The 27,827-nt window shown below is 40.4% G+C and overlaps 1 protein-coding gene across 7 annotated transcripts in view; it reads right to left on the reverse strand.

Moving 5' to 3' along the window:
- PTPRZ1 (protein tyrosine phosphatase receptor type Z1) overlaps positions 1-21,982 on the reverse strand; it is a 141,922-nt gene extending 119,940 nt beyond the window's left edge. For 2 of the 7 annotated variants that reach the window (XM_061372983.1, XM_061372984.1), the window contains exon 1: positions 21,653-21,981. In XM_061372983.1, coding sequence (XP_061228967.1) covers positions 21,653-21,710 — 58 coding nt within the window. In that variant the 5' untranslated portion in view covers positions 21,711-21,981. Of the gene's footprint in view, positions 1-21,652 lie in introns of all 7 variants that reach the window. The other 5 variants (XM_061372986.1, XM_061372985.1, XM_061372981.1 and 2 more) reach the window with 4 other exon arrangements.
- Positions 21,983-27,827: the final 5,845 nt, after the last annotated feature.

Consider the following 27,827-nt stretch of genomic DNA (forward strand, 5'->3'; position numbering starts at 1 on the left):
TAGGTATGACTGAACATGGCTATTCCTGTTATTTGCATACTATACATGAACGACCCACAGCATCTGAAACAGTAGTAATGCTTGTCCTAAATGAAATGCAGCTACTATTAAAACTTAATATAAACATCACATACTGTTCTATTACAGATGCTCTACTTGGATCCAGGTAAGCAACAAAGTTAACTTCAAAAAGTTGGCTAAAGCAAGTGACGTGACTGACTCTTCCTTTGCTTAAATTCAAGGGAGTGTGCTCCTAGATGCTTTTTAGCAGTCTCAAATTCCATCAGAGACAGCAAAACATGACTGTGAACTGATGTATCTAATAAACGGAAAAATCTCAGATCCATCCATTGCAGCTTGCTTACAGAACTAGGGATTATGTGACTCTTTCATGTTCCAATATCCACCATGTTCAAAGATCAAATGATGGTTTTAGATAGTACTGCCTTTCACTCCTCTTGTAAGAGAATAGGATAGAGCAGATTTTGGCCTAAGAAACACTACGGAGTACACTTTCTATAAAGTCATAGTATTTTCAAATTGTGATCATGCATCAGTGGTCTTCTCCCTTATGCCTTGAGCAGTTAACGGTGTTTCTCATTATAGTTTTAATGTCCAAACATCTTCACTGGTGAACACACACAAGGCACAGTAGCTTTCATGAAAATAATTCTGGGAACTTACAGCTCTTAAATTGGACTAGGTGCAAATACCAGCTGTTCCTGCTGTGTTAATTCAGAGCTCTGCATTGAAATACCTGCTTCGAAAGCTGTTGGGTAATGCCATTTTCAAGGAAGGCCAGGAAATGGAGTTACAATGCTCTCTAAACGCATCTTCACTCAGCAAATACAACAAATTTATTTAGTTAACACTGGTCTAAAGGGTTCAAGTAGCACTAGATAGATACTATAAAAAAACTTACAGGAACTGCAGACACTGAACTTTTTATTTTTTTGCATAAATTGTATTTATTATTTTCAACCTTGTCATCCTCATTCATCATCATCAAAAGCAAGCCATCCCTAATACAAGTCTACCATTAATCTGTGGAAATATCCTGTAGCAAATTAATTGAGATACAAAGCAGAAGGATCTATTACTTTCACTTGCTTAAACAAATGAAGCTGAGACAAGTATTATTTAATTTTGCAAACTAAAACTCTGCTGAATAGCCAAATAAACACAGGTCGCCTAACATAGCATTGTACTGTAATTTAATTTAAATGCAGGAGAAAAACCCAAATGAGGCTGCTATGTATGATTTCTTTTGGTAAAGGTAAGGGAATGTCTTAATCACTTCCTTTCCAGGACAGACAATCCAGCACCATGATTATGTCTGACAAAAAGCTAGGTGAGGTGTGGAACTAGACCAGAATTCTTGTTATGTCCCATGAAGGTTGATAGAAGACCCCTAATTGCCATATTTGCTCAAGCACTTCTGTGTCTTGCCCTCTCAGGTGTGCTGGCAACCCCTGCTCGGGCAGGACTCCCACCACAGCCAGCAAGGCAGTGAGAACTGGCACTGCTGAATTTCCAGTCCTAAAGAAGCTCCACGTTAATTCACTCAGCTTTCAGTGGCAGACGGCAGGTAACAAGCCAGGACAGCTATGGTATTTTCATGCTTTTAAATGCCCAAGTAGAGATTATAAATAACTGCGGGATTTAATAATTTTTGTACCCATGTACCCATCCTTCAGCTTACTGTTCAATTTTTATGCCCCTTTAAAGATAAATAATGTATTTTCACTTAGCAGGTGACCAGCATTAAGCTTTTTCAAAGAGAAACCCTTAAAAAACGATGTCCAGCTCTGATTAAGTTGACTATCTGAATTCAAAGTATGTCTTGACTGCTTTCCATGAAAACAACTGGTCCTTTTCATGGGTTAATGCCATTGTAACTTCCTCTACACATTGAACAGATTACCATGGACACAAACTCAGACTCCTTCCATTCACACAAGGTCCCTAGAAATTTACATAAGTCTGTGGAGAAAACAGGCAGCCAAGCTTTCACTGGCATGAATATTGTGATGAAACTTTCAAACAATACATACTTTTGTATCCTAAAATACAGTTTACAGTAAAAACCTGCAAATTAGTTAAATAGTAAGAAAAAAATATTTTAGGTAATTTTAAAACTAAAATAATCAGTATCTACCTACCTTAGCCTAATTTGCTGCAAAATCAAAATAGTCTGGAAACATCCTATGTACAATAAAAATGCTACTCTGTTATGACATAATAGTGATCTTTTTTGTCAAAAAATCACTCTGCAAGTCACAGCAGTGCATCTGTCATGCATAAAATATAGTATCTTCACTTGACCAACAAGGAATCCTCAGAGCAATTTGGCTTTGCTGACCTTATTACAAATGACAGGAATTTTTGCCATAAATGGGCTCTTGTGAACATAAAGAGGGCACTTCTACTGCCCTGACACCCATTCTGATAAATTTTGTTTAAAAAAATTCACTGAAATCAGTTGTGGTCCATAAAACATCACTGTAATTTTGCATGCAAGGACTTTGAATGAGAAGAGTCCAGGACAGGGTCTCCCAGGTACTGGATTTATTGCAAATATATTTATTCATCATTGTTAAGAATTAATTTCTAAAAAGAGTGGGAGATTCCAGTGTTCCAAATTCAAATGCTCCTACTGGATACGGCACACCTATATGACATGAATTCTTTTAAAACTTTTTTCTTGAAAAGCAGCAATATACCTCCTGTTACACAATGTCTCTTGAGTAGAAAACCATATGTTTCTGAGGATTTTGGATCAGTCCTGTTACACGAACCTTTTGGGAAACAGTGTATCACACCATGAAGGTCAGTGTCTTAGTTGAATAGTCTCTTACTCCAAAGGCAATGAGGGACACACAGCCTGTCCCAAATGCTTCAGCTTCTATTTGTGAGCTTACTGCCATCTAATCTTTAGTCTTCCACTCCTCTCAGCTCATTTAGGGTAACCGATATTGTGTCTTCCCTCCACAAAACCCTCACTCTACTGGCTCCTTTCTCAGCAGCTTCTGCTCCTGCAAAACCATCCCTGTGATTCTGTTGTGTAGATGCTGAAGGAATTTCCAGGGTTTTATTTATTTATTTAACAGAATTGCACTGAGGTTTTAAATTGACCAACATATCCACAGTAAAGCCCTTTCCATTTTACCAAACTAATAGTCTTCAATGAAAGGAATTCTATTTTTACAGCCCATAAAGATAATTGCAAATTGAAGAGATTTCTCTTTTACATCTAAGGACAGAAATTTTACAGGGTTCACAGTTAATTGCTAGTTTCTCTGACAAGCTGCAAATTACTTTAAGTCAGAATACCATATAACAAAATAATTACAAAGCTCCTTCTTGTCTCCCTTACACACCCAAGCCTCTCTAAGAAAACTAGCCCTATTAAAGGACCAGGAAGTTTTGCCACTGATTCTGCTAAGACTATTAAGCTCAAGTGGGATCTAATAGCACAAAAACCCCTCATAACATTATCTAAAATGTTCTCAGTTCAAATAGCTTGGAACACAATTTACACAAATGAGCCGAAGAAACTTTTACCTATTCTCCTCTAAAGCTAAGTTCCCCATATGCTTTAAACTATCTGCTCATCCCAATACAGGGTTTAACCATTATTTCTAAACAATAAAACACATTTCATAGTAAATTAAAATAATTAGTAGGAGGCATTGGATATTCTGAGTAAATTATTCAACCATTCACTGTGTGTGTGAGAGAGAATTCTAGTTAGTAAAATCCTTAAACCGACATCAATAATCATGCATGCATACATGTAGTGACCTCTGTCTGGGACTTCAAACCTAATCTTGAGGCTGTTCCTTAAATTCTGCTCTTAAAATTAATCTGGGAAGAATCAGAGAATCCTGACATTCATCTGAAAAAGACACAAATCCTGCATTTCTAAGAGATCTTTGTTCCAAGGGCATGCACAGAATAGAGGATAGTTGGGAGAGGAAACTGGAAAAATCTTTCTTTCTTCAGTCCATAAACACCTACCATCAACAAAATTATACATTTTTCATACATCCACATAGCTTTCTTCAATTTAGCATTCAATACTTCATAGAATATTCTCTGGTACTTCTTACCATTAATTTGCTACTTCAGTTTTACCATCAGCTTCAGGGAACTTTCATGAAAATCAGTCTCCCCATAAAAAGGAAATAGCTTTGCTATGCGAAAGCAATATATAAATTATAAACTTTCATTTATGGGAAATGCAAATTTTCCAAGCTACAAGTGATTAGCTTTGAAGTTATATATAATGTATGATGAAGAGTACTGTATCTTCCCAAACCATCGGTTTCTGCAAAAGTATACCAAAGCAAAATAAGACAAGAAATTAAGAAATCAAACTTTTTCATTCTAAGAGAATGACATATGGAAGCAAGTAGGAAGTCCTCTCTTTGGAGTAAGGCACACCTGTTGTTGGTGTGCTGGCTACGATCTCTGCAAATGGTGCCTTCTGAAAATTCTCATGAGGCATGTATTATAGGTAACTGAATTCAACAAGAAATAAATAACTGTACCAAAGTCTACATTAGAGAAGTTCTAATATTCATCCCAAAGGGGAAAGACTTCTGGCTCCTGAAGTGTTAGAACATAAGGATCAGCATTAACTCTCCCTTCTCTTGTATTACAAGGCACAATAGTGGAAAGGACTATCAATAGCTGCAAGCAGCAAATGGATTTTATTTTCTAGAGTGAATGTAACCCAGTCAAGCACATGTTTCTTCATGACTAGAGCCTTGGGTGGATTCTTAAAATAGCACTTATTATAGAAATTACGTCAGAAAGAACTTAGAGTTGTTTAACTAAAATAATTGTGAAATTTAGAGGAAACCTATTTCCAAAGACTATCTCCCTGAAAAATAACTTATGCTTACATGACACACCAGCTTGTCCATTCCTCTTTGCACACTAAAACTCTTCTTGGCCATGGTTCCTACAAATCCTAGGTTTTTAACTCTCCTTCAGATGTTCCCCGACTAAACTGGTTATTGCCAAAAGTCTATGCAATTTGGTGAAAACTATTGAAGTCTCTGTTTGATCTCTAACACATAACTATATTCTGCCCATAGAGGCAGCACTGTGCCACACACAGGAGCAGTGAATTTTACTGTCAAATCTTGGGTTTGCATATTGTGCAAGGAGGCAGTGTTAAGACTGGATGCATTCATTACAAATGAAATGTACCATTCCAACCAAATTACCTTTCAGCCTAAGGATATACATTTTTCTCTTGAAAACAGTAAAGCTCCTTGGGTTTTTTTTGGTTACAATGGTCATTACAGCCTGAATATCATTGTCAGCACTCACTTATTAACAGCTATTACTATGATTTATTTGTAATATTGTCAGACTATCCTCAGAACTCTAGCTGCATAGAGACTGCATATTGTATAAACAGAATTTAAATGATAATCTTAGATATGGATGCTTGCCACAGGCAGCAAGTGAAAAATACTCAGAATCTGGTTTGCAGCACTCCCTCCTCCCCTGTGAGACAAGAACTCTCCTTGCCTCTAGAAGAACAGGATTTTCTGAAGGGAAATCTGGGTCACATCCGTATATGGGGTTGAGGAAGAGAAGAATGGGAAGGGGAGTGCATAAGGTTCCCTATAAGAAGAAAAAAGGAAGGGTTGTGGGTCACCCACAGAGAGAGACCAAGGCAGTGAGGAAATGCAGGCAAGGTGACAGGGGCATGGTGTCTTCTTCCTTCCCAAACCCATTGCTGCTCTTCTCATTGCATCACTTAACTTCTTGCCAATGTCAACAAATGTCCTTCTATAATTCCTTTATTATGTATCAGTTAGAAGTATTATATACCTACATATCTTTTGAGATCACTGTGGTGATGATGCTATGAAAGTTATATAAACAATTCCTTTTAAATGCAAATATATGAAGACTCCTCATCTCTTGCTCTGAACAGTTTTCTTCTCTGTTGTGATGAATGAACATGTCATAAACTGTGAAAAAACTGTGCAAAAAACTTGTGCAAAAAGCTCCACCCACCTGCATTTTTTTTCCTTTTTTATAAGAAATTGGTAGCATTGCTCTCTTCATTTTTCACCTCGTGTGGAGGAGAGTCATTAAAAATACCTGAGATTGTTCAGTCACTTCATTTCTCTCTGGGTTTGGTGAGGCAATGCCTGTGAAAGTCACAGCAGGAATAATTTAACTTGCTTCCCCAGTCTTCTAGTAGTTGCAAATGGTGAGTAGTTACAGATTGCAACAGCACCACACTTAAAAAAATGAGATGAGCAGAACCTGCACTAGATTCATCTGGCACCAGGGACCAACTAGACTATGTGTCATACTAGAGATTGAGAAATTGAGATGGCAGCTAATGGAAAATAGCTGCCAACAGCCACCAGCCCTCTACCCATGCTCACATTCCAACCTTCACAGAATAAGGACATAAAAAGAATGAGAAAGGATGATATGGTTATTGTTATATCATAATCATCACCAAACATGACATACAGACCCAAACCCTACTGACTGCTACACAAGGGGAAAACCTAACTTTTTAGGATGTCTTACCACACTTCTGGCTATACAGAGCATATGAACATTAAATTACAGAAATTAGATAAAATAACATCAAAGGTATGCCCGTGCAGTATAACTATTCCTTTTGTGAGTTGTCAAAAGCTTTGTTTTATACAACAAATACCTATCAGATTTTGCCACATTTTTGTGATTTCAGGCTGGGACCATGAGTTATCAGGCCTTGTCACAGTCCACAATTTATGGTACCACTGGGTCACACAGGGTAAGAATTTCCATTTAGGATTATGATGATAAAAATTCCACCATATGATAAATGTTCAGGATCAGCTGTTTTGACCCAAGCTGTCAGGTGTAAATATACATGCAGTCTCACTTAAGAGAAGCCATACACCATTATGAAGGCTGTGCTCATGCTGAAAGGGCTATCTTGCCACCAGAAGCAGCATACCTCAGCTCCTCACATGCCAGTGCTGTCAACAGTGTCCTATCTGTGCACTCTACTATTTACACAGTGCCTGTGGTCCTGAACTGACTTCAGGATATTGTCTCAGCTCCACAGACAGCTAACAACACACTTAAGTTGGCACTGTCTGCGAGGTTCAGTTCCCAGATCTTATGATTTTTGGTTTCCTCCAGATTCACCAGAATACATTAGGTCTCCAGGTGAATGCTTCTCCTGTCCTGTAAGCCTTGCCTGGGGCTGACATGGCAAGCAAGGGGCTGCATCAGGGGCTCCAGGTAACTGCAAATCAACCTGCCTGCACGCACTTTTTAGGTACATAGAGACTCCAAAGACTATGTGCACAACTTTCCCAGAGCGGAACCCTGCCCTATAGCACAAGATGTGGAGCTAACCTTTTGACATGGTTTAAGCCCAGCTGGCAACCCACAACCACATTGCCACTCACTCACTCCCCCACCCATTCCTGCCCCTGCTCCCGGAGGGGTGGGGAGGAGAATTGAAAGAATGTAACTCCCACGGGCTGAGATAAGAACAGTCCAGTAACTAAGGTATAACACAAATCACTGCTGCTACTACGAGTAATAATAATGATAAGGGAAATAACAAGGGAAGAGAATACAACAGTTCACCACCTGCTGACCAGTACCCAGCCCAACCCAAGCAGTGATCTAACCCTTCCAGGTAACCGCCCCAGTTTACATACTGGGCATGACGTGCTGTGGTATGGAATACCTCTTTGGTTAGTTTGGGTCAGGTGTCCTGTCTCCGCTTCCTCCCGGCTTCCCCTCCTCCCTGGCAGAGCATGAGGCTCACAAAGTCCTTGGTCAGGCTAAACATTACTGAGCACCAGCTGAAAACATCGGTGTTATCAGCACTGTTCCCAGGCTGAAAGTCAAAAACACAGCCCTGCACCAGCTACTAAGAAGGAGAAAAATGACTGCTACTGCTGAACCCAGGACACCTTTTATCACTTGAAAGAACTTCAGAAACATGAACAATCTCTTGTTCACACAAAACACTTTTTAGTAAAGTATTACTACCTCTACCATACAGATAAGGAACTGGACAGATCTGTTCAATACCTCTTCTAACACCTCTCACTTGCAGGAATATCTAGAAAAGATGTGACAGATTGCTGCTTCACCAACTGAACTGCTTTTTTTATACTGACTAATGTATGATTTTTTTTTTTTCTAGCAGCTCCTCCCATCTTCTCTGTCCTATCAGCCAGTCTTTTTGTATTTTATTTCTAAATTCCCTTGTGTGTCATATTCCTGCTCTGTGTTCACACTACCTCATGCAATGAAACCCCTGCACTTAGATGTTATCAATGTATAAATATTAAATGATAGAAATGCCTTGATTATACAACACCTGCACAAGTCAGTTTAACACCAGATTCCATTTTTATTTATATATCCAACATGTGTGAAAGCCCATTTAGAGGATTAACTTCTCTATCAAATTAAGTAAATACAATGTGCAATTTAAATGGCTATATTTCCCATAACCAGTTACATATTTTTAAATGTTTGAATGAATTATTAATGTTTGAACGAATTCATAAGTATATTGATGTTGCATCAATAGGTATAGTACCAACACTTACTCCTCCAGTGAAGAGTCCTTATTTTACTTGTATGTAACTTTATTTTGTTATTATGACATAAAACCATTACAATAATATTTGTTCGTTCAAGAAACAACTTAAAGAGTATTTCTGCACTACACCAGCATAAAAATACCCACACATCCTTAAAAGTTATTTTCTTAAAATGTCCTTATTTTTTTTCTTCTACCCGTGAATAACTGGAAGTTATTTGAGGCAGTATAGAAAGTTTATAAGGAAAGACTACACTGCTTTATACCAAAGAACAACTTAAATTTTAATCAGTTCATGAAAAATTGAACAAGTTAGGGAAACGCTTTAACAGTTTGGTGAATGTCACTGATGAACGCGCAAACAGCATTAGTCAAGCAAAGACCACAGCTTCACGTATTTTGCTCTCAGAAAACACCACAGCAAAATCAAGCTTCTAGGCATTAGTTAGTTTTTTTACAAGATATTCCTACCCCTGAACAAGAAACAACAGGCTTTCAGACACATTTTTTAAACTAATGTTAATAATGTATCTGTGTTGGAGCATGAGACAGATCAGGGTATTTTCACTAGGGTCATTTCTAGCACAGTATTAGAATGTAGCTTTATAATTTCATCGAAATAATAAAAAAAAAAAACCTGAAGAGGGCATGAAAGTAAAATTCTTCACTGAAGCTTTATCTTCAGACCATAAGCACATGGAACTGAAGACTTCCCAGGACTTTCACAGTCATTTATGCAACACAGAAATACTGAAAGGGCTTCAAATCGAGTTTTGGAAGGAAGAACAGCAAATCTTCCTCTGGCCCTCTGCCATGCCAGTGTATTCAGCAGTTTGTTGCTGTTCTTTCACTGGCCCTCTCCACTCTAAGTCATTTATTTCCTGCTCCGCAGTGATCAAAGCTTTTCCATCTAAAACAGAACATTTTAATTGCCAGTTTCAAAGGTTTTTAGGAAGTTGCTTCAGAGATTTTAAATCATTAGCAACAGCCTTAGTGTTCATCTACTGAGTTGTATCTTCTAAGTATTATTCAAGCGTTAATTAATTATAGGTTTGACTAAGACTTCAAGGTTTTGGCTGTATTGGGAGTGGTGTAACATGCTTCACATCAGCTGAAAGCCTTGGGAGATACTGGGCTTTAGGGAGGCTTAGTGACTCACTGGGGAAATGAATCTGTTGTCTCTATGCCATCTAAAGCAGCTGATTTGCTACAGGAAGGAGCACATGCTGTATTTTCCTCTTTTCTTCCAGGACACTGCAGCTGTTCCTCACTCAGCTGCCATACCTGCCTGCGGCAGAAAACCTCCTGCTGCTCCAAAAGGGGTGGTGCAAATGTGCACGTTTCCTACACAGACTAACGATACAGCTACACGGTTTTCTCTTGACGGAGATACAATACATTGTGGGCCTAACTGCTTCAGTTTCTGCAGCATAAAAAAAAATAGGAACTGGTCCAAGACTGAAAGATGGACAGACTTCACTGACCCGGGGTAAATAGGTGGCTATTCAGGGATGCCCAGAAGACCTAGATAAGCATCAGACTGACCCATCTAGGAGATACATTAGCATTCTTCAGCAGGTTTCAAAACTACAGGAGGCAATAGAAATCCTGGTGTTTTTTACATTGGATAGCAGCTAGATAAAAGACAGCAATAATCAAACTGACAGGGACTGGAACCCCCTGTCTCATTCCTTTCACTGAGAGAAATAATCCAGCATGGTCTAACTGCTGACCCATGGCTTTAATCCAGCCTACAGACCGCATTTTCTGGCCTGTCTCTTATCTCCCATTGCAAACAGAGTGGCCTTTCCAGCAACACAGGCTGCCTCTGAAGTCAAATGCCTTCATCCACATTTGCATCCATCACAGCAGGAAGATGCACTATTGCAGACACAGAAAGACAGTGATGTGTGGGGAAGTGGCAAGGAGAGATATGGAGTTACTACAGCACAAGCAGGAGACCAGGGATTTGCTGCCTACACACAGCAGCAGCTGATGCTCCTGGGTAGGTGATGGTGGGGGCACAGTGAAGAGGGTAAAAATCTAGCCTGGCACCTTGAAATGGTGCAATGCTGGAGCAATTTATCTAGCCCATTATACTGGACAGAGTTAGGTTGCCTCTTCCAAACTTTTCTATTGTTTCCATCTTCATCCTGTGTATAGATTACCACTGCTGTCCATCTTCAATTGCTGTGTTCTGTCGTCCTGTGGACAATGCTGCTCTTCACATCTGTGGTTCAAATACTCTTACATGGGAAAGATTTAGGATTGCCATCTCCTATCTCCTTTTTTCTGGCAAATGTTGTACTATAAGATGATTATGAAAAGTCTCTGGTATCATAATCTTATGGCTGTTTTATAAGTAGTGAGATCAAGAGTTCTGAATTCCAAGGTATTTTTTGTCAGGTCTAGCCATGTGCACAAAATATTTCATTAATTCCCAATATGAGGCCTGAAAAAGCACTTCCCAGTTTGTTACTTGTTTATGCTTTCTTTCGTATCTACACTGATCTTAAGGCACTGAACATGCTGACTGCTATGACTCCCAGTCTAGGTGCCCGTAACTCTCATGCTCTGTACATGACAAGGAGGATACCTGACCTGGCATTCTGACTTCCACTGCAAGGTGACTAAACCTGTTCTTTGATTTAACCATGAAGCTACTCTGAGTGGGTCAAATTTCCTGTTGCTTTCAAATGAACAGCAGATTTCAGGAGAGTAGGGTTTCATGCATTTAGAAGAACTCTTGTATATGCAAGGAATTCTTTAGCTAATGAACAAAACCCCCTCAATAACTGCAATTATTCAATTAAAACCTGGATCACAGTTTTATTCAAGTGTACTATTTACAATTGTCATAGAATGTGTAGATCATATTAGAAAAAGCTGATCAATTCACACTACCTTATTCACCAAAACCAAGAGTATTATTTTCTGTTTGCTCCATATACATTTTTTTCACTAAACTACGTGTAATCAGAAACTATCCATTATGCACCACCTTATTAGCTTCACCTAATTAAATGATCCTGTCTTCTCCCATTCAGCAGGGCAATAAGGGTATTTTTAGTCTGCTCTAAATTAAGCTTGCAATTTGTTTTAATATAATGAATCTTTTCCTACTGTAAAAAAAAATTACAAAAGCAATCATTTAGGTGTGAGCATATTCCTAATGAACAGTATATCTATTCCTGCTGTCATATTTCCCTCTCTGAATCATAGAATCATTGAATCACAGAATGGTTAGAGTTGGAAAGGACCTTAGGATAATCTAGTTCCATGAGTACAGCAACTTCTGAGACAGAATTTGTGCCACAGTCTGATCACCTCATAAAAAAAAGGTTGGAATTTCTCACAAAGATAGTGAATACTACTGCTGCAGGGAAACGTATTTTCTCTGCTGATTCACACATTACAAATCCCATAGTGGGCAGAAAAGTGAAAATTACTCAGATTAAAGGATATCATCCCATAATCTTTTTGTATGGATGGTTTTCCACTAATGGATTAAAAGAATAATTTCTAGTCTAAGCATCCCCAAATGAATTCTTTTGTAAGTAGCTAACTTGATCTCTGATCAAATACATATTATATTGATTTACATGTTCAGGGTTTTTTTTTTATATGTTCTCATACAGCTAACGCAGTAAGCAAAATATGAATCTCTTTTTCTTCATCCCAAATAAAGAAGGGAGAAAGTCAGTGATAATAAAAAATACAGGCAAAACCCATGGTGCTCTTCATTTTCAGCTTAAATTTGCACATTGCCAGTTTATGCCCATTTGGGTTTGTGTCAGCACTATCCTGACACAATCTCTTTCTGCTTGGTGCTCATCCAGGTTTTATTCAGGCACAGTTCCACCAATGTGAGCCAGAAGTAACTCTGTTGTGATCTGTGTATCTACAGTAATATGCAGGCTTTTTTAACACAAATGTTAGATTTTTCAAAACAACACAAACCAAAACAAAACCCAACGGGAACCTGTAACAGTACACGATACATGCAATGCAAAGCTACTACCCAAACATCAAAGTTTACAAAGAAAGATGTAGGCACAAACCACACAGGACTCACTCCAAACTCGGTACAGGTGACGGGTGGATGGTCTGTGCCGTGAGTACACCAAATAACATGAAATGTCCCACACACCTAACAGTAGTGCTCCAGGGCACTGGCAGAAGCCTCCTTTGCCTCAAAGGAAGTCCCAGCCTGCCTAAATTGTTAATTATTATACTTACTTACACCTATCAGAATATGAGTTACAAAAGAAAACAATAGAAGCAACTGCTATGCACTTGGAACAAAATGATTTTTCCAAATCACTAGAAATGGATGAAAAGACAGTTGGTCAGTTTGGGCATGGAACTAGAGGACAAACTGCCTGGGGTAACACTAGGTTATTTTTATAAAGCCAGCTGTTGTACTGATCATTAGCTATTTAGTCTAAGCAAGCAGATGTTTTTTCTTTTGGGGAACTTCTGCTGAAATCATGGAGTTCAGCATGTAAAGCAACTGAAGAACCAAGTCTTTTTTAAAATACTGTTTTTAAAGGCTTAATTTTTCCTCAAAATACTTGCTTTAGCTTTCAAAAAGCTTTCAATTTCTTCAGTATAAGCTGCCCTTTCAGAAAATGATTTTTTTTTTAGTTTTCCAAAGCTCTGACAGCTTTGAAAAATAGCATTATATTTGGGAAAGTGTATTTTGAAGAATTATGACACAAACCAATGTAAATCTCAATGAAGTCAATAAATCCTTCCATTTACTTTAGGAAATTTGCCTGGATACCATATTAAAAAAAAAACAAAAACAAAACCAAAAAACCTGTCTCCATTGAAGAATATCTCATGATTTCCACCAGAATTTTAAATGAGTCAGGAATTCTTAGCCAAATTCTCTTAGGCCATTTAGAGAAACATACCTCTTCACTCACTAAGGTATATTTGATTTAATTTACAACATCCTTTATTTATAGCATTTCAAAAACCAATTTTGTAACACAATTTCAATACAGTAAAAGTACTCTAGATGCTTCTTATGTCACTCTTTCTGATGTTATTATTTAATCAGCTCTTCACTGCTTTTATTGTTATCCAGTCTCAGCAAAGAGATAAATAAGACAGTGAAGAGGGATACTTCTTCAAATGCTACCTGCTTTGCACTTAGCAAAAGTCTTTTGGCAATGAGGATGACAATTCAGAGTCAAGGTACTAATAGATATGCTGCTCCTGAAAATACCTAATGAAATCTCTCACTTATCAGGTAAGCAGTCCTAATATCTTCATGCAGAAATGTAAATTGCTGAATGATACCTACACAGTAGGACTTTTAGTATTTCAACATCACACAGAAAACTTTCTAGGTAACTACAGTCTCAAAGTATAGTGAAACATAAAGGGTTGTAGGTAATAGCTACCTTCTGTGTCCAACTGGATACTATAAAAATCTAGAGAAGGAAACACTGTTTATTTACCAAGTAGTCAAGCCATGTCTAGCCCATTTTTTAGCTGCTGAATCTGAAGGTGCAGTGTAAATGATATATTTGAGAGCACTTAGACAGAAGTCCAGATATAAGGTGGCATCTAGCTGAATCACTCACCTATTAGGCATTAGTAGTAGGCTCCAGAGCCTTGAAGATTAGGCTCCTTCACTGCGTTTTGGTGAGCTAGGCAGCTGAGTGCTGTAACAACCAACTGGCTTACCCAAATGGTATTCAGCTGCCCAGGACAGCTGGTGTAAAATGGTGAGCTGGAAGAAATGCATCTGAGCTCTGCCCACCTTTGGGAGGTTGGTTCTTCAGAAGCACAGCTTAGAATTCCCTCTGGAGAGCAGCTGAAGTTTTGACAGGAGAATAAAACCTGCTCTTTTAAGAGTACAACCAGAGAAAAGGCAGTGGTAATGAAGGAAGTGGATAATGAAATACTGAGTAGAAGAAAGCATAAGAACTCGCATTTCCTCTCTTGCTGTAATATCTTATCAATTCAGAGTCCTTCCTTTAAAACCCTGAAAGCAGATGCTTAAGGAACAGTAAGAAAACAGCGAAGTTATGTGAGATACTTGAAAATTCCCTTGTAAACTCTCCCAGGCTCTGCTTCCAGCTCTAAAAATTCCTGAAATGGATGTGGTTTCCATTTGCTTAGCAACCCTCAGTACATTTCTCATTCAAGATCTTGTCCAGTATCCTCTCAAAACATTTTGCTCTCACAGCAGCCTACAGCAGAGTTTCATCTGTCCCTTATTGCAGGAATAGCTACCTTTTTATCTTATTTCTTTTCAAATCTGTCTCTTATTGCCTTCATTTGCTGTCCCTTGCTCTTATACTGGAAGAGTCAGTGAAGAATGTATTCTCATCACTCATGAGTTCATAATGTACAATCTTAAGTTGTCTTTGTTCTTGACAAGGAGTCCTAGCTTGTTTAGTCATGCCTCCAAACAGATAACCCTGTTGCCATTTTCTTACTTTTTTTTTTTCTTTTTCAAATCTGCTGTGCCCTTTATGAGATGAGGGGAACATAAGTGTACACGATATTTAAGAAGTAGGCTAGCTATGATTTTATGCAGTGGCATAATTGATGTTATTTGTTTGTCTCACTATTCCTTCCATGCAGTTTCCTATCTTTTGACCTTTAAAAAACCCCATATGCTTCATCTTATCACCTTATGTAAGAATTATGCAGAGTCCTTTCATTTGACAAAACCTGAAGTTTGGAGACAAGCAAAGTAGGTTGAAATCCTCAGATTTGAACAGGTCATCCTTCTGGACTGCGTTGGTTAACACTGCAATCCCATGAGAAGGTGGCACAGCCATCGCCTTGTCCTTTGTCTTAAACAGAAGTAGCAGCATCAGCCAGATCAAAACTCCTGATCCTGTCAGCTTCTATTCAGGGAAACTTTACTGACTTTGGGATCAGGGAAATCATTTGGAAGAACATTTGGATCTGGATCCAAATTAAAATTAGGAGGGAAAGAAGCACTGAGTTGCACATAATAGGGTCAGGTAAGGCAAATGCAGAAATGGAACTGTACATGCCTGAAAGCTTCTCTGAAAGCCCTGAAAGGTACTAGCTGAGTCAGGGACACTTTTAGTTAGAATTTTTGGTTCACACACCTAAGTTACACCAGCATCCTACTTTCAGTGCTTAGTTTTCCTTATCAGAGGTAGGACAGTATTTTTGTCATCCACGGGACTTGTACTGTGGATGTACCACAGTAATGATTTCTGAAATTAGCTAACTCAAACAATAGCTCCTGGAGTCTTCAATTAGTAATGAAAGATACTGATTTGTAGGGTGAAACAGATAATCTGATGGATCAAAAAAACCCTAAGTCAAGTATGGCAAGAAGTAGAAGGCAATGAGAGCTTTTGAGAAGCATGCCTCATCTAGAATAATCCATGAGGCTTTTACACAGAGCCTGTTTTTCTTAAAAAGTCTATTATTTCAACTCAACCAAATACTGCCACAGTACCAGCCAGCAATGCAAAATAAGTAAAATAAGCTCTCACCTTGTTTCCAAAATCTCCAGTTATTTCCACCTGAAATCAAGGCTGAATCACAACATCAGTGTTGGTCAAGAAGAAACTGAACATTAGCCAGCTTCAGTGTGTGCTTGCAGCCCAGAAAGCCAACTGTATCCTGGGCTGCATCAAGAGGAGCGTGACCAGCAGGTCAAAGGAGGTGACCCTGCCCCTCTACTCTGCTCTTGTGAGACCTCACTTGGAGTATTGTGTGCAGTTCTGGTGTCCTCAACATAAAAAGGACATGGAACTGTTGGAACAAGTCCAGAGGAGGGCCACAAGGATGATCAGGGGACTGGAGCACCTCCCATATGAAGACAGGCTGAGAAAGTTGGGGCTGTTCAGCCTGGAGAAGAGAAGGCTGCGTGAAGACCTCATAGCAGCCTTCCAGTATCTGAAGGGGGCCTATAGCGATGCTGGGGAGGGACTCTTCAGTAGGGACTGTAGTGACAGGACAAGGGGTAATGGGTTAAAACTTAAACAGGGGAAGTTTAGACTGGATGTAAGGAAGAAGTTCTTTACTGTGACAGTAGTGAGGCACTGGAATGGGTTGCCCAGGGAAGTTGTGAATGCTCCATCCCTGGCAGTGTTCAAGGCCAGGTTGGACGAGGCCTTGGGTGATATGGTTTAGCGCGAGGTGTCCCTGCCCATGGAAGGGGGGTTGGAACTAGGTGATCTTAAGGTCCTTTCCAACCCTAACTATTCTATGATTCTATGATTTGTATTCCACAAGCAACCTGCACCATACCTTCTTACAAAAGTATTTTGCTGCCAAAAGTTCCTCAGCAACCTGCTGGAGCCAAGTTTCATTTACAGTCCAAGCCTCTTTGAAAAATTTGCTATCTTTCATTTACTGGATTTTGTGTTTTCTTAATACTGTAAGTCCTTTTCTTCCTGTTGATTTATCTTTCTAATGCAGAAGCCTTGACATGTATTCAAAAAGGTAACTTTTGTCTTTATGGGAAAAGCAGCTTACTGAATAGCCAAAGGATGTCTCACACAGGAAAGCCACATAAATGGTGCATGAAGCTGTGAGAATCAAGCTGTTAAATGGGAGCAGGGGGCTCCGGAACTGCCACAGACTTCCAGGCCCTACAGGGAATACTGAGAAGCATAGCACATTTGAAGAGGAATTGAAATTGTCAGCGAAAGAACAGAATCTGTTCAACCTTAAATTCCTAATTACAGAAATCATAGTGGGAAGTGACCACCTAAATGATGAGTGCAAAAAATGAAGGAAAACACCTTCCTTAAAAAATGAACATCCTGATTTACAATCCAGATTACAATAACTTTAAAGGACAACTTTATTTATATATACATTTTTTTTTCCTCCAGGAATTCAGATAGGAGATCATTTAGAGATGCAGTAATGCCAAATCCAACTTAGAAAACTCTCCTTATGCACTGTATTGTTTCAACATTGGAAATTACAGCTTTAACTATTTTAGATATATCCTACAGACCAGTGTGCTGAATAAATACTAGGCTACACTGACATTAACTTTTTAAATGTCATTCATTTCTGCACAACTTTTCATACATGCCACTATTTAAACCTAAAATAAATCCATACTGTATATTTACATTTTGGTATCTATCAATCTCTATGGCACAAAAATATGCAACATATAAATGGCTACAGTATAGATGGTTAAATAGATGGTTTAATGGTCCTAAAATTCTTACTTTTGTTTTAGCTCTTACATTTTAGATACAACAGGACTAAATTTCTCCATAGAAACTATGTATCATTATCCAAAGGAACATGTCATCTTCCTTAAGTGTAAAGTATGCTAAACCTTTAAATATAATATACAGTAATATTACTGTGATGTAACTGAGTTTGAGGTATCTGGCCTACAAGAATATTGTCAGAATAAAGAGGTTAGTGCAAAATAGAAGGACCTGAACCCATAGTACTTTAGCAGTCTAAGGGCTTACTGGATCTAAACATGCAGACACGAGAATGAACAGAAAGTGTGGCTGGATTTAGAAGGCCAAGCTATCCTTCAGGTTTTCTTTATTATTAGCTTAGGCTGTCCAACCAAAAGCACACAGAGTTGCTTTTCTTCTTGGTAGTGAGCTATATGCCTCATGCTAGCTTGGAAATGGAGTCCTGATGTCAGTTATAAAAAAACAAATTAGAATATATAGAATAAATGTTATTACTTTCCTATAAGTAAAGTCATGGTACTCGGGATGCCAGAAACAACCTAAAAAAATATAGGAATCTCTTAAAAAAATAAAAATTGAGTGAGATACAACTAATGAAACAATTAATACTTTAATTGGTTTCATTTTGAAACGCAAAACCCTGGCTGAGGTCAGATAGTGACAGTAGTAAGGTGTAGATGAGCTAATTTTGGAGATACTTCTTACATTATTTGGGGAAATTACCTACATATTTTGCTAGTGAGAGCAGGGAATATTTTTTAAGTATTGCCTAAATATTTACAACTCTTTGGTTCAAATTTAGCCACAATTATAATATAATTTATTAAAGCATAGTCCTTTTTCTATTAACATTTTCTTGCCTATACAGATTCATAAGTAGTCTACTTATGAAAAGATTCCAGATATTTTTTCCATAAGCACAATCAGACGAAACCTGCAAAAAAGGCAAACCCCGTCGACTTTTAGGAGGTTATACGGAACACATCAGTAAGCTGGGACACAATTTCAAAGAACATCTTCAGCCTGAGACCTATGTAGGATGAAGGTTAAAGATTTATATATTTTCTCCTTTAATTTTAGTGACAAAAAGAACTTCATACAACATCTCCATTCTAACTACAGAGTTGTGTCCACGAATACTCATACAGGAATTCTCATGTACCCTTACTTGCAACTGAAGAGCATTTCACTCCACAAGTAGTTCCACTGAACTTCACTGAACGGCACTCACTGAGAAGTCAGATAATACCCTGCTCCATAAACAATTACACCAGTACTTGGCTTCAGTAACACTGTGGAGGAAAGTGCTATTCATATCTCAGCAGAGATACTAGAATCAAGCCCCTGAGCATTTCTTCAATAACACAGGGAGCAAACTGCCTCTGTCTTGTCATTCCCAGAACCTACTTAGATTGATTTGACCACCTCATCTCTTCCAAACACATATGAGACTGAGATTTTCCTGCTCGGTCTCTCAGAGGCAAGAGCAAACCTCCCAACCAGATGCATTAGAAAGGACCTCCTATAGAGCTCTATATGTGACCAGTGGAGAACTCCACAGCATTTTTTGAAACTACAAGCAAATGAGGCTGAGATCTACATGTTGCCTACCCTCAAACCAGTGAACACAGCCTCCAGAATGCGAAGGCAGACTGCCATGCTCCTCAGCCACATCCCATTCACAGAGCCCTGTGTCTGGTTTCTTCCATACCAGAAATGCCCAGTGATAAGAGGGAGCCTGTCTGAGCCAGTCCTGCTCTCTTACCAAGCCCTAGGAACCAAACACTGCAGTGATATCACTTATTTTACTTTTTAATCAGGGAAAAAAATAAAAAAGTAAGTATCAAAATTCTAATAAAATATTTACTCCTATGAACTGACACTATCAGATGAGAACAGATTTAGTTAAGGAAAGATACTCAAAGAGGAACATATTCAAATGAAATCTGATCAAATAAGTCTAACAACCTGTACAGACTATTCATACTTGGGAACAATCATGTCACTGAACATCCGTCACACCTAGAAAGGGTGTCCCCTTCAGGTCAGGTATAAAAAGAACACTGTATCATGCTAAAGAGAAAAAAAAAAGAAATAGGTGCACTTATACCTCATGTCTGAGTAAAAACCTTGTTTTCCCATTCTGACAGATCTTCTAAATTCATTAATATAACATACACATGCACACGATGTATTTGAATATTACATTATGCAAAATCACCTTATTTCTAGAAAGGTACTAGATTAAATTATTAAAACTCCACGGGTTTTATTACAGAAGTTCTGTCTCTGTCTTGCATTGCTTGCAATGCATTAGGATCATCTGAACATGGCAGTTAGCCTCCCAAATTGAATTGTATTACATTTTGATCATATCACAGTTTACTTGTTCTCTGCTCACATGTTTTCACATGCCTCCACACACATATACAAACACCTGCTAATTTGTTTCTTTAAACAGACTTGGGAATACATCTGATTTTAGGTAACAGGTTGCCAACATCAGAAAGATGCTATGGAAACTTATCAAAAGCCACTCTTTGCCAAACTAATATAAGAAAATTATTCTAGTATAAGTACCCTGGTTTTAGAAAGAGGTTAGTTTAAAAGTGACATTAAAATTCTATAAATGCCCTTACAAAGATCGTATCTTTTAATTACAGGTCAGTTACATTCAGCATGTTTGTAGCTCTAAACTTTCAGAAAGGCGGTACATATATTTTTCGCAGGACAAAATCTGAGGAAGCAGTTTTCCTGTAACTGGCAAGACTTGGTAGGAAATGGTTTTGCCTCCGAGTAACCTAACACCGATTTTTGTTTATAAGAGCTTCATGGTTTCAGAAGCAGCACCACCTATTGGGTAAGAAATGTAGGTTAGTGCCTACTTTGTCACGAGAGACCTATTGTAAAACTGGGTTTGCACATAATGAGCTGAAGCTAAGTTCCTCATGTTTAAATACAAGCAAACAACTAGCGTTTTCTAGCGATCTGATCGGAGCGTACAAATTCAAAGCGGTAATTCAGTACGATACAAACATCAACACTTAAGCTCCTAATATGTATTTGACAAAGTATTTAAGACCGCATCAACTGGCTGACACAGGTTATAACAGTAACACAGGACAACTAAGCACTGCATGATTTTCAGGATGCACCCTGGCTTGCACAGATCTGAATGAGCTGGAAAATTAATTTGGTTATGTAAGTAGTCCTACTAAAATCTATATATGAACCACACTCTGTAGGCAGGGTCCCACGTGAACGAACGACGAGCATGTAGCTTTTCGAGGCAGCTGCTACACCTGGGTTTACAGAAATAATTGACGTTGCCGGTTCTCGGAGGGCGAGCCTTGTTTTGGGCTGAAATCCCGCGCCCATCCCAGGTTCCCTCCGAAAACAGTCCATGCGAGAGGCTGAAATAGCGTTTCACATCCCGCGTCCACCGAGCAGCTCGGTGCCCGTGCTGCCTGGCAGGGTTTGCTCCCTTCCTCTCTCCCTCCCGGCACCGGTGCACTGCCGCTCCCGCGGGTGCGGGATGCCCAGCGGGGACAGACCCTTACGGAGGGCTCGGAGGGAGCGGAGGTCACCTTCTTTCTCCGCGGAGCAGCCCGCCTGTGCCGGGGCGACGTGGGCGCACCCGCGGAGCACGGCAGCGGGAGGCTGAGGTGACAAGGGGTAGGAGGAACGTTCCCACCCGTAGTGCTGGCAGCGTGTTTTCGCGGTGTGGGACCGCCCGCCGGTGCTCGCGCCTGCAGCGCTAAGAGGAAGGGAGCAGAGGGACAAAACCCCACCGGAGCGCGGGGAGAAAAGTTCGTGTGGAAGCCCAAGATGAATTAATGCAGGGATCACTCACCCACTCTGAGGATACAGACGAGCTGGATGCAGGCAACCAAGCGCCCTAGAATGAGCATGTCCAAATCGTCCTCTGCCTCCTCCGTCCGTCCGTCTGCCTGCCCCACCGCCTCTCAAGCCTGCCGCCTGCTCCGCGGGCAGCTGCACCTCTCCACAGTGGGGAGCCGGCTCCGCGCCGCGGCCGCGCCCGGCGGCCGCCCCCACGCCGCGGGCGGGCGGGATCAGCGGCGCTGGGTGCTGACGGGGCCGCGGCTCAGCGCATGGCGGGGACCGGGCCGCTCCGCACCGCACCGCACCGCGTACTCCGCTGAGCGGCCGCGCTGCCGAGGGCGGGAGTACCTGCGGGAAGGAGCGCGCGGGCGGGTGTGCGGGTCTCTGCTTGATGTGTGTGTGCTTGTGTGTGCTCGCGGGGGGGGGGGGGGGGCGGAGATCGCACGTGTGCGCGTGTCTGCGCGCGTGTGAATGTGCGTGAGCGTGTGCGTGAGGCAGGGTGAACCCACGAGAGGGAGGGAAGGAGCAGAACCCCCCATTCCCCCGGGTGGGCAGGATCTGGCCGGGTGGGGAAGGAGGGGGGATATCGCCGCGGCCGAAGTGCAGCCCCGGGGCTGAGAACCTCATCGTAGCGCCAGGGTGGGGGAGAGCGGCTCCGCGTGCCGTGTCTCCCCTCCCCGGGGCACAGCCACTGTGCAACGAAAAGTTTATTCGGGCGGGGAAGGGGCTGTGGGGTTGGCGGGGTCTCGGGAGTCAGCGAGGTGAGGGGCCGGTGGGTGCGGGCCAGGCACCCCTGCGGGGGTACCGCCGAGCGCGTAGACAGGGAGCCCCACGCAGAAGCAACCGGCTGGGGGACGGTTTCCACCCGTGATCTCAGTGCCCGGGTTTGCAGGCGCTCACTGCTAAGGGTAACCGTGAGAACAGGAGCGGAGACCGGCGGGGCTGTTCCGCGCTACCAGCCCGTAAGCAGGGGGCGTTGGCAGGCTGCTCCCAGGGCCGGGGAGCGGAGGGGATGGTTTCGCGTTCCCTAGGAACAGGCGGGGGAGCGGGGAAAGGGGCTGGAGCCACGGAATATCATTATCCGCCGTAGAAGTGGGTCAGGGCTCAGGCACTGGCACCGTTTCTTGGGGAAGACAAAACAAGACCAAAGAAAAAGAAAAATCCCCTCAAATACCCAAATTAAGGGAAATGAGCACCAGGTACCCGAGACGAGGTACCCGCGCGGCAGAGCAACACGCCTGAAGCCCCGTCCGAGCCGTCGTGCCCTGTGCAGCACCCCGAGCCAGGGGAGCGGCCACCCTGCCCCTGGCTGCGCCTGCCCTCCCTGCGGTCTTGAGGTGCCTTCCCGGCGATCCTGGAGTGAAAAGGTGGGTGGGGGCCAGAGACGTCCCTTCAAACACCCCAGGCTTTAGACACACACAATCCTCTGCTTCGCCCCAGGTCTACCGAGGTGCTGCTTAGGAGCCGTGAACGACTTCTGTGTTTGAGATACTGTTCCCACCCTAGTGAAAGTCTACTCAGCATGGATGTGATGTGACTTTTAATGGTGGGTAACCTAAGTGTAAAATATTTGGTGCTTTATAGGTACCCAGCTCTACTGAGACTCTTAGTCCTCAGGCACAGGAGTGCTTTTGCCAGCTTGTCCTTCAGGGAAAACAAAGAAAAAACTCTTGTGTCAGTTTTTCATTTCCGTGTCTGCAGACTCTACCTGGCTGTTTGGGATGTTGTGAGCTATCTTGACATGCAGCAAACTGAAAATTTCTGAGTGAACAAAAGTTAGAGACCAGAGTGCAAGATGCTCAAGCAGTTGATTGTGTTTGGAAAACAGACTGGGGATGTGTCTTCTCATCCAAGGGTACTACTTCCAGGGTACTACATAGTTTATATACAATAGAGGTTGGTTCATTAGGAGAAGCATTAACTTTGAATGCCAGCTCTTGTTAAATGGACTTTGGTATCACAGGAAGAAACATGTTCCATGTGCTGAGCTCCACCAATGAAAAAACTATTTTAGGATAGTCCAAAGGGACAAGACTTTAAGTCAGCTGATTTGCATGTTACTGAAAGAACCTAGATGCCAGGAAATAACTGCAGTGGTTTACAAACCCATACCCATCGAAATGTGCACAAACACACCCATATATTCAAGATAAAATACCAGTACCTGTGGATAACGTATTTGGGACAAGCTCCAGCACAAATACCATTTTGTAACTGGCTTAGTTTCTCAGTAGGAATAAGAATTACATAGTATCACATATAGTATTAGTATACAGTATAAAATCAGTGCCCACAAGACTGCAGTAATGTGCAGCGCTTGCGCTGTAGCTCCATTTGGATTTCCTCTTAAGCTGGTAAGTAGACATAACTCAATTGTGCTGGTTCTGAGTGCACATGTGCTTGCAGAAGCTTCCAGGTTCCTCTCTTCACCCAGGTGAGGACCAGCTTTCAAGCAGTCTGGTGCCTTTTCCTCTCCAGGCCAAAGCTTTGTGACTGTCTGACAAGGCTAAAGGATTGCCTCTAGCAGCTGCTCTTGGTGCTAAGCTACCCAGGTAGGTGCTGGAAAAGCTTTAGATAGGTCAGTGCACTCCTTTTCTTAGAGGGTTTCTTTAATAATCAATCCCCTTTTTATACTATGGACAAGTTACTCGTCATGAATGCCCCCGCACCAAAGAACAAGCACAGCATTCATAGATGGCAGAACTATTTCCTAGTTTTCCACAGTAAATTACTACACAGAGAATCTGGCTCTGACAGTCGTTATTCCAACAGTTAACTTCCACTTCCAGTAGATAACACACTGTAATATTTTACAAGGTGAATGATAAACTTTTAAGACAATCACCACTTATTGTGTTAGACTCTCCATAATTTATAACTTTTACATCAAGAATTTAGTCTCTTTAAAACATAATCACAAATGTCTGTACTAAGGAACTCAATTTGCAGTTTTACAGCTTTTAATACAGAGATAATAAGGATGGATTAGAAGGTTCATCTCTGTCTTTTTAGTGTATATGCATACCCAGACAGCATGAGAATAAAATGATAATATCCCTATATGATATTACTTTACAGGTGCTTTGAACAAGTGTCAATAGTTTAGAAAAGACACCAGGCCAAAGGCCATTTCCTACAGTACCCTTTTGGTTCTTGGGCTGATGAATGGCTGGTAAAGAAGCTCTCCCTATAGTCTAAGTGCCTGGCTGTGATAGGATTACACTGTGCACCTTTAGCTGTCAGGTCATGATGTTTTAGCTTGTGCTCTGTCAAGCCAAATTAACTAAAATTAATTTGGAGATCTGACAAGGAAATCAATGCACTAGCTCTTAACAACATGATTTCTATTACTGCTTCCTCCTTCTACTGAAGTATCAATAACCCACAGCATGATACAATAGCAAGAGGACATAAAAAAGACTTGTTAACATGGCAGATTTCTATTTCTTTAAAACTCACTATTCTGATTGATGACTTAACAATGAAAATGACTTCTTTTCACCACTGTACCCTTTAGTAAATATCTTGTGGATTTACAGAAAGCTTCTCTTTCATTACACAATATTTCTACTTGTCCTTTTATGGAATATTAACAAGTCTTGATGAGAAACTGGTCCCTGTTTGACTTCCATGTTAACGTTTTCCCCTTTTGATAAGCATGCCCTTTCTTTTTACATTTTGAGCTTTCTTTTACTCTTTTCATTTTATATTGAGTAGTTTCTTCAGATCTGCTCTTTTTATCCATGGTATCATTTTTCTCAGTCTAAATGAATCTCTCCTCAGTGTTGATACTGTGTTTTCCTTTGTATTGTGACAATCTTGTTATTTTCTAGGGTGAGTCATTGCATAACTTGTTCAGCTTTTTTCCTAGCTTGATTTTGAGTGCTTATTGGTTTTCAGGTTTGGTGGTGTTTTTTTTTCAGACTAATGTCAATTTCTTGTTGCATTCATCTTCTCTCCTTGTAGTATATGTTTGCCTTTCACATTACGTCCTTGATATTTGTTTGTTTTTTTTTTTTTTTTGTATTTACATGCAGCTTTTATTTTTTGTTTTTTTCCTAGATGAGGGCTATACCACCAGCATGTCTTGATATGTATGGTACAGTACATTAACAAAGAATCTGGTGGACTTCCATCTTTAGTTTCTAACTTTGGATAAACCCATGTGTAAACTCAAAGTATTAAAAAGGTGTGTGCAAAAGGTGTGTTGTCCTGGCAATAGTTACAACTCCCTTCATTAAGAATCATTCAGACATATAATACAATACCAAACCCCAAATTCTTCAAGTGTCATGCTGAAGTCAAATGTGTCAGATCTGCCTGGTTAGAGTACTGTTTTATTCAGAGAACTTTTTCCCATAAGTATTTAATGTTTAATGTTAAAAGGGAAGTATTATTATAGCATTCCAAAGTCTTACTTTTTTATAATATTAAGATACAAAAGGAAAGTACAACTAGTATTTTTGTCTACCTCAATTTTGTTTCTATATTTTAAGATAGTTACATTTTTTTTTCTCTCTGTAGTTATTTTCCTTTCTTTTGGATTGCTCTGAGGCATTACTTTTCCAATTCAGTTGCCTCCAAGAACACAGAAAGACAGGGAGACAAGAAATATATGACACTGAACCTCTTACTTGGCCGTTTACTAAACAGAAGATGTAAATCAACTGCTTTTGAATCTAAAACCAAGGACAATAGATGGAGTGTATTTTCCTCTCAGAGAAAAAGATCAGAATTTGACAGTTTGACAGCAGCCAGGTGCCATCAAACCCTTGAAAGAGCTAGATGAGATATAAAGTCTATTCACATAATCTAGTTTTATTATTTTACTTCTCCATAAGAACCAGTTGAAAAGAGCTGAGCTGTTAGATGCCTTGAAGACAGGGTTAAACCTGTCTTTTTAAGCTATGTCTGGCCTAGCCACGAAAAAGGCTTCAATACCACTTATTCTGGTAGGCAGATGATCTAATGAAAGGTTTCTGGGCTAGAAATCTTAGCTGTCTGTTTCTCACAGCTTTATCAGCTCATCTTGAAATAAAAACCACATCTCTCTACAAACTCTGTCTCTTCTGGCAAAACCAGTCTGTACCTAGCTGATTCTCAAAACAGCTGCCCCTTGTTAAATCTGCTGAAGAATGACCTAACCACAGTAGTTACTGAGTAGAGTGGTTATACAATATGATAAATAAGCAATGATGGGCTGAAATGCAAACCTTGAACAGATTTGGTTTATATATATGTTCATAAGCACTGATTTAAATTGCTCTACATTTCCTTCATATTCATTTGTGGCTGTTCACTTACAATTTACCTCTCTGCAATGCAGCACTTAACACTGCTACTCAACACATACTACTACTACTCAACACATGTTGCAAACAAGTGTTTCTAACATTTTCCATGAGGGTTGGTGCTAGTTTTCCACTCAAAACTTATCTGTGAAGAAAGATGCACCACTGGCTGACTTTCTGACTGTATTTTCAGCTCTGTGAAAAGCATGGCTGTGTTGTTAAATGCTCTGACTCCAGCTGTAACTCCCTTCCCATGTTCTAGACAAATGGATATGCCTCTAGGGGCATTTGGTTATTTTCCCTCCTGCTATGCAGCAGCAGAGAAAATGAAAATAATATTTCATACTCCTGTTTAGTATTACTATTCATTTCTAATTGGATTATTAAATGTAAAACTGGGCACACAAAGCACAGCTACTACCACACTAACATATCATCTCACTGCATGGTTACCTGTTAGCAACACATTAGTTTCCCACAGAGACAGATGAAGTTAACTCCTGAAACGATAGATGAAGAGTGGGCAGGAGTGAATTATTTAACATCTGATTCCTCCCATGTTCCAAACAGAGGGTAGAATGACCTTCTGTGAGGTCTTATTTTTGCTTGTCTTTCTGCAGAGGGGTAGGTAGAAGCAGGTCTGCCCAAATGCCAGGGGCAGTGGGAGCCTGGTGCAAAGCCTCTCCCAGCTCCTCCACAACTTATCCAGGAACTGAATTTGGCCCTCCACTTAGAGACACGTAAGAAACCCACCATGCTTTGCATCATCCATGCAGTGAACTGTGTCTACAAGTAATTTTATGGGTCTCCTTCCTCTTCAGTTCTCATTACAGAGTGTAAAGAAACATTTTCTATTCCAGTGAAGAAGGTTCTTTCCAACAGTAACTGCAGAAT

This window comes from Neopsephotus bourkii, unplaced genomic scaffold (assembly GCF_033783945.1).
Source record: "Neopsephotus bourkii isolate Nb327-2 ecotype Australia unplaced genomic scaffold, CSIRO-AGI_Nbou_v1 NB_1624, whole genome shotgun sequence".
Taxonomy (NCBI): domain Eukaryota; kingdom Metazoa; phylum Chordata; class Aves; order Psittaciformes; family Psittacidae; genus Neopsephotus; species Neopsephotus bourkii.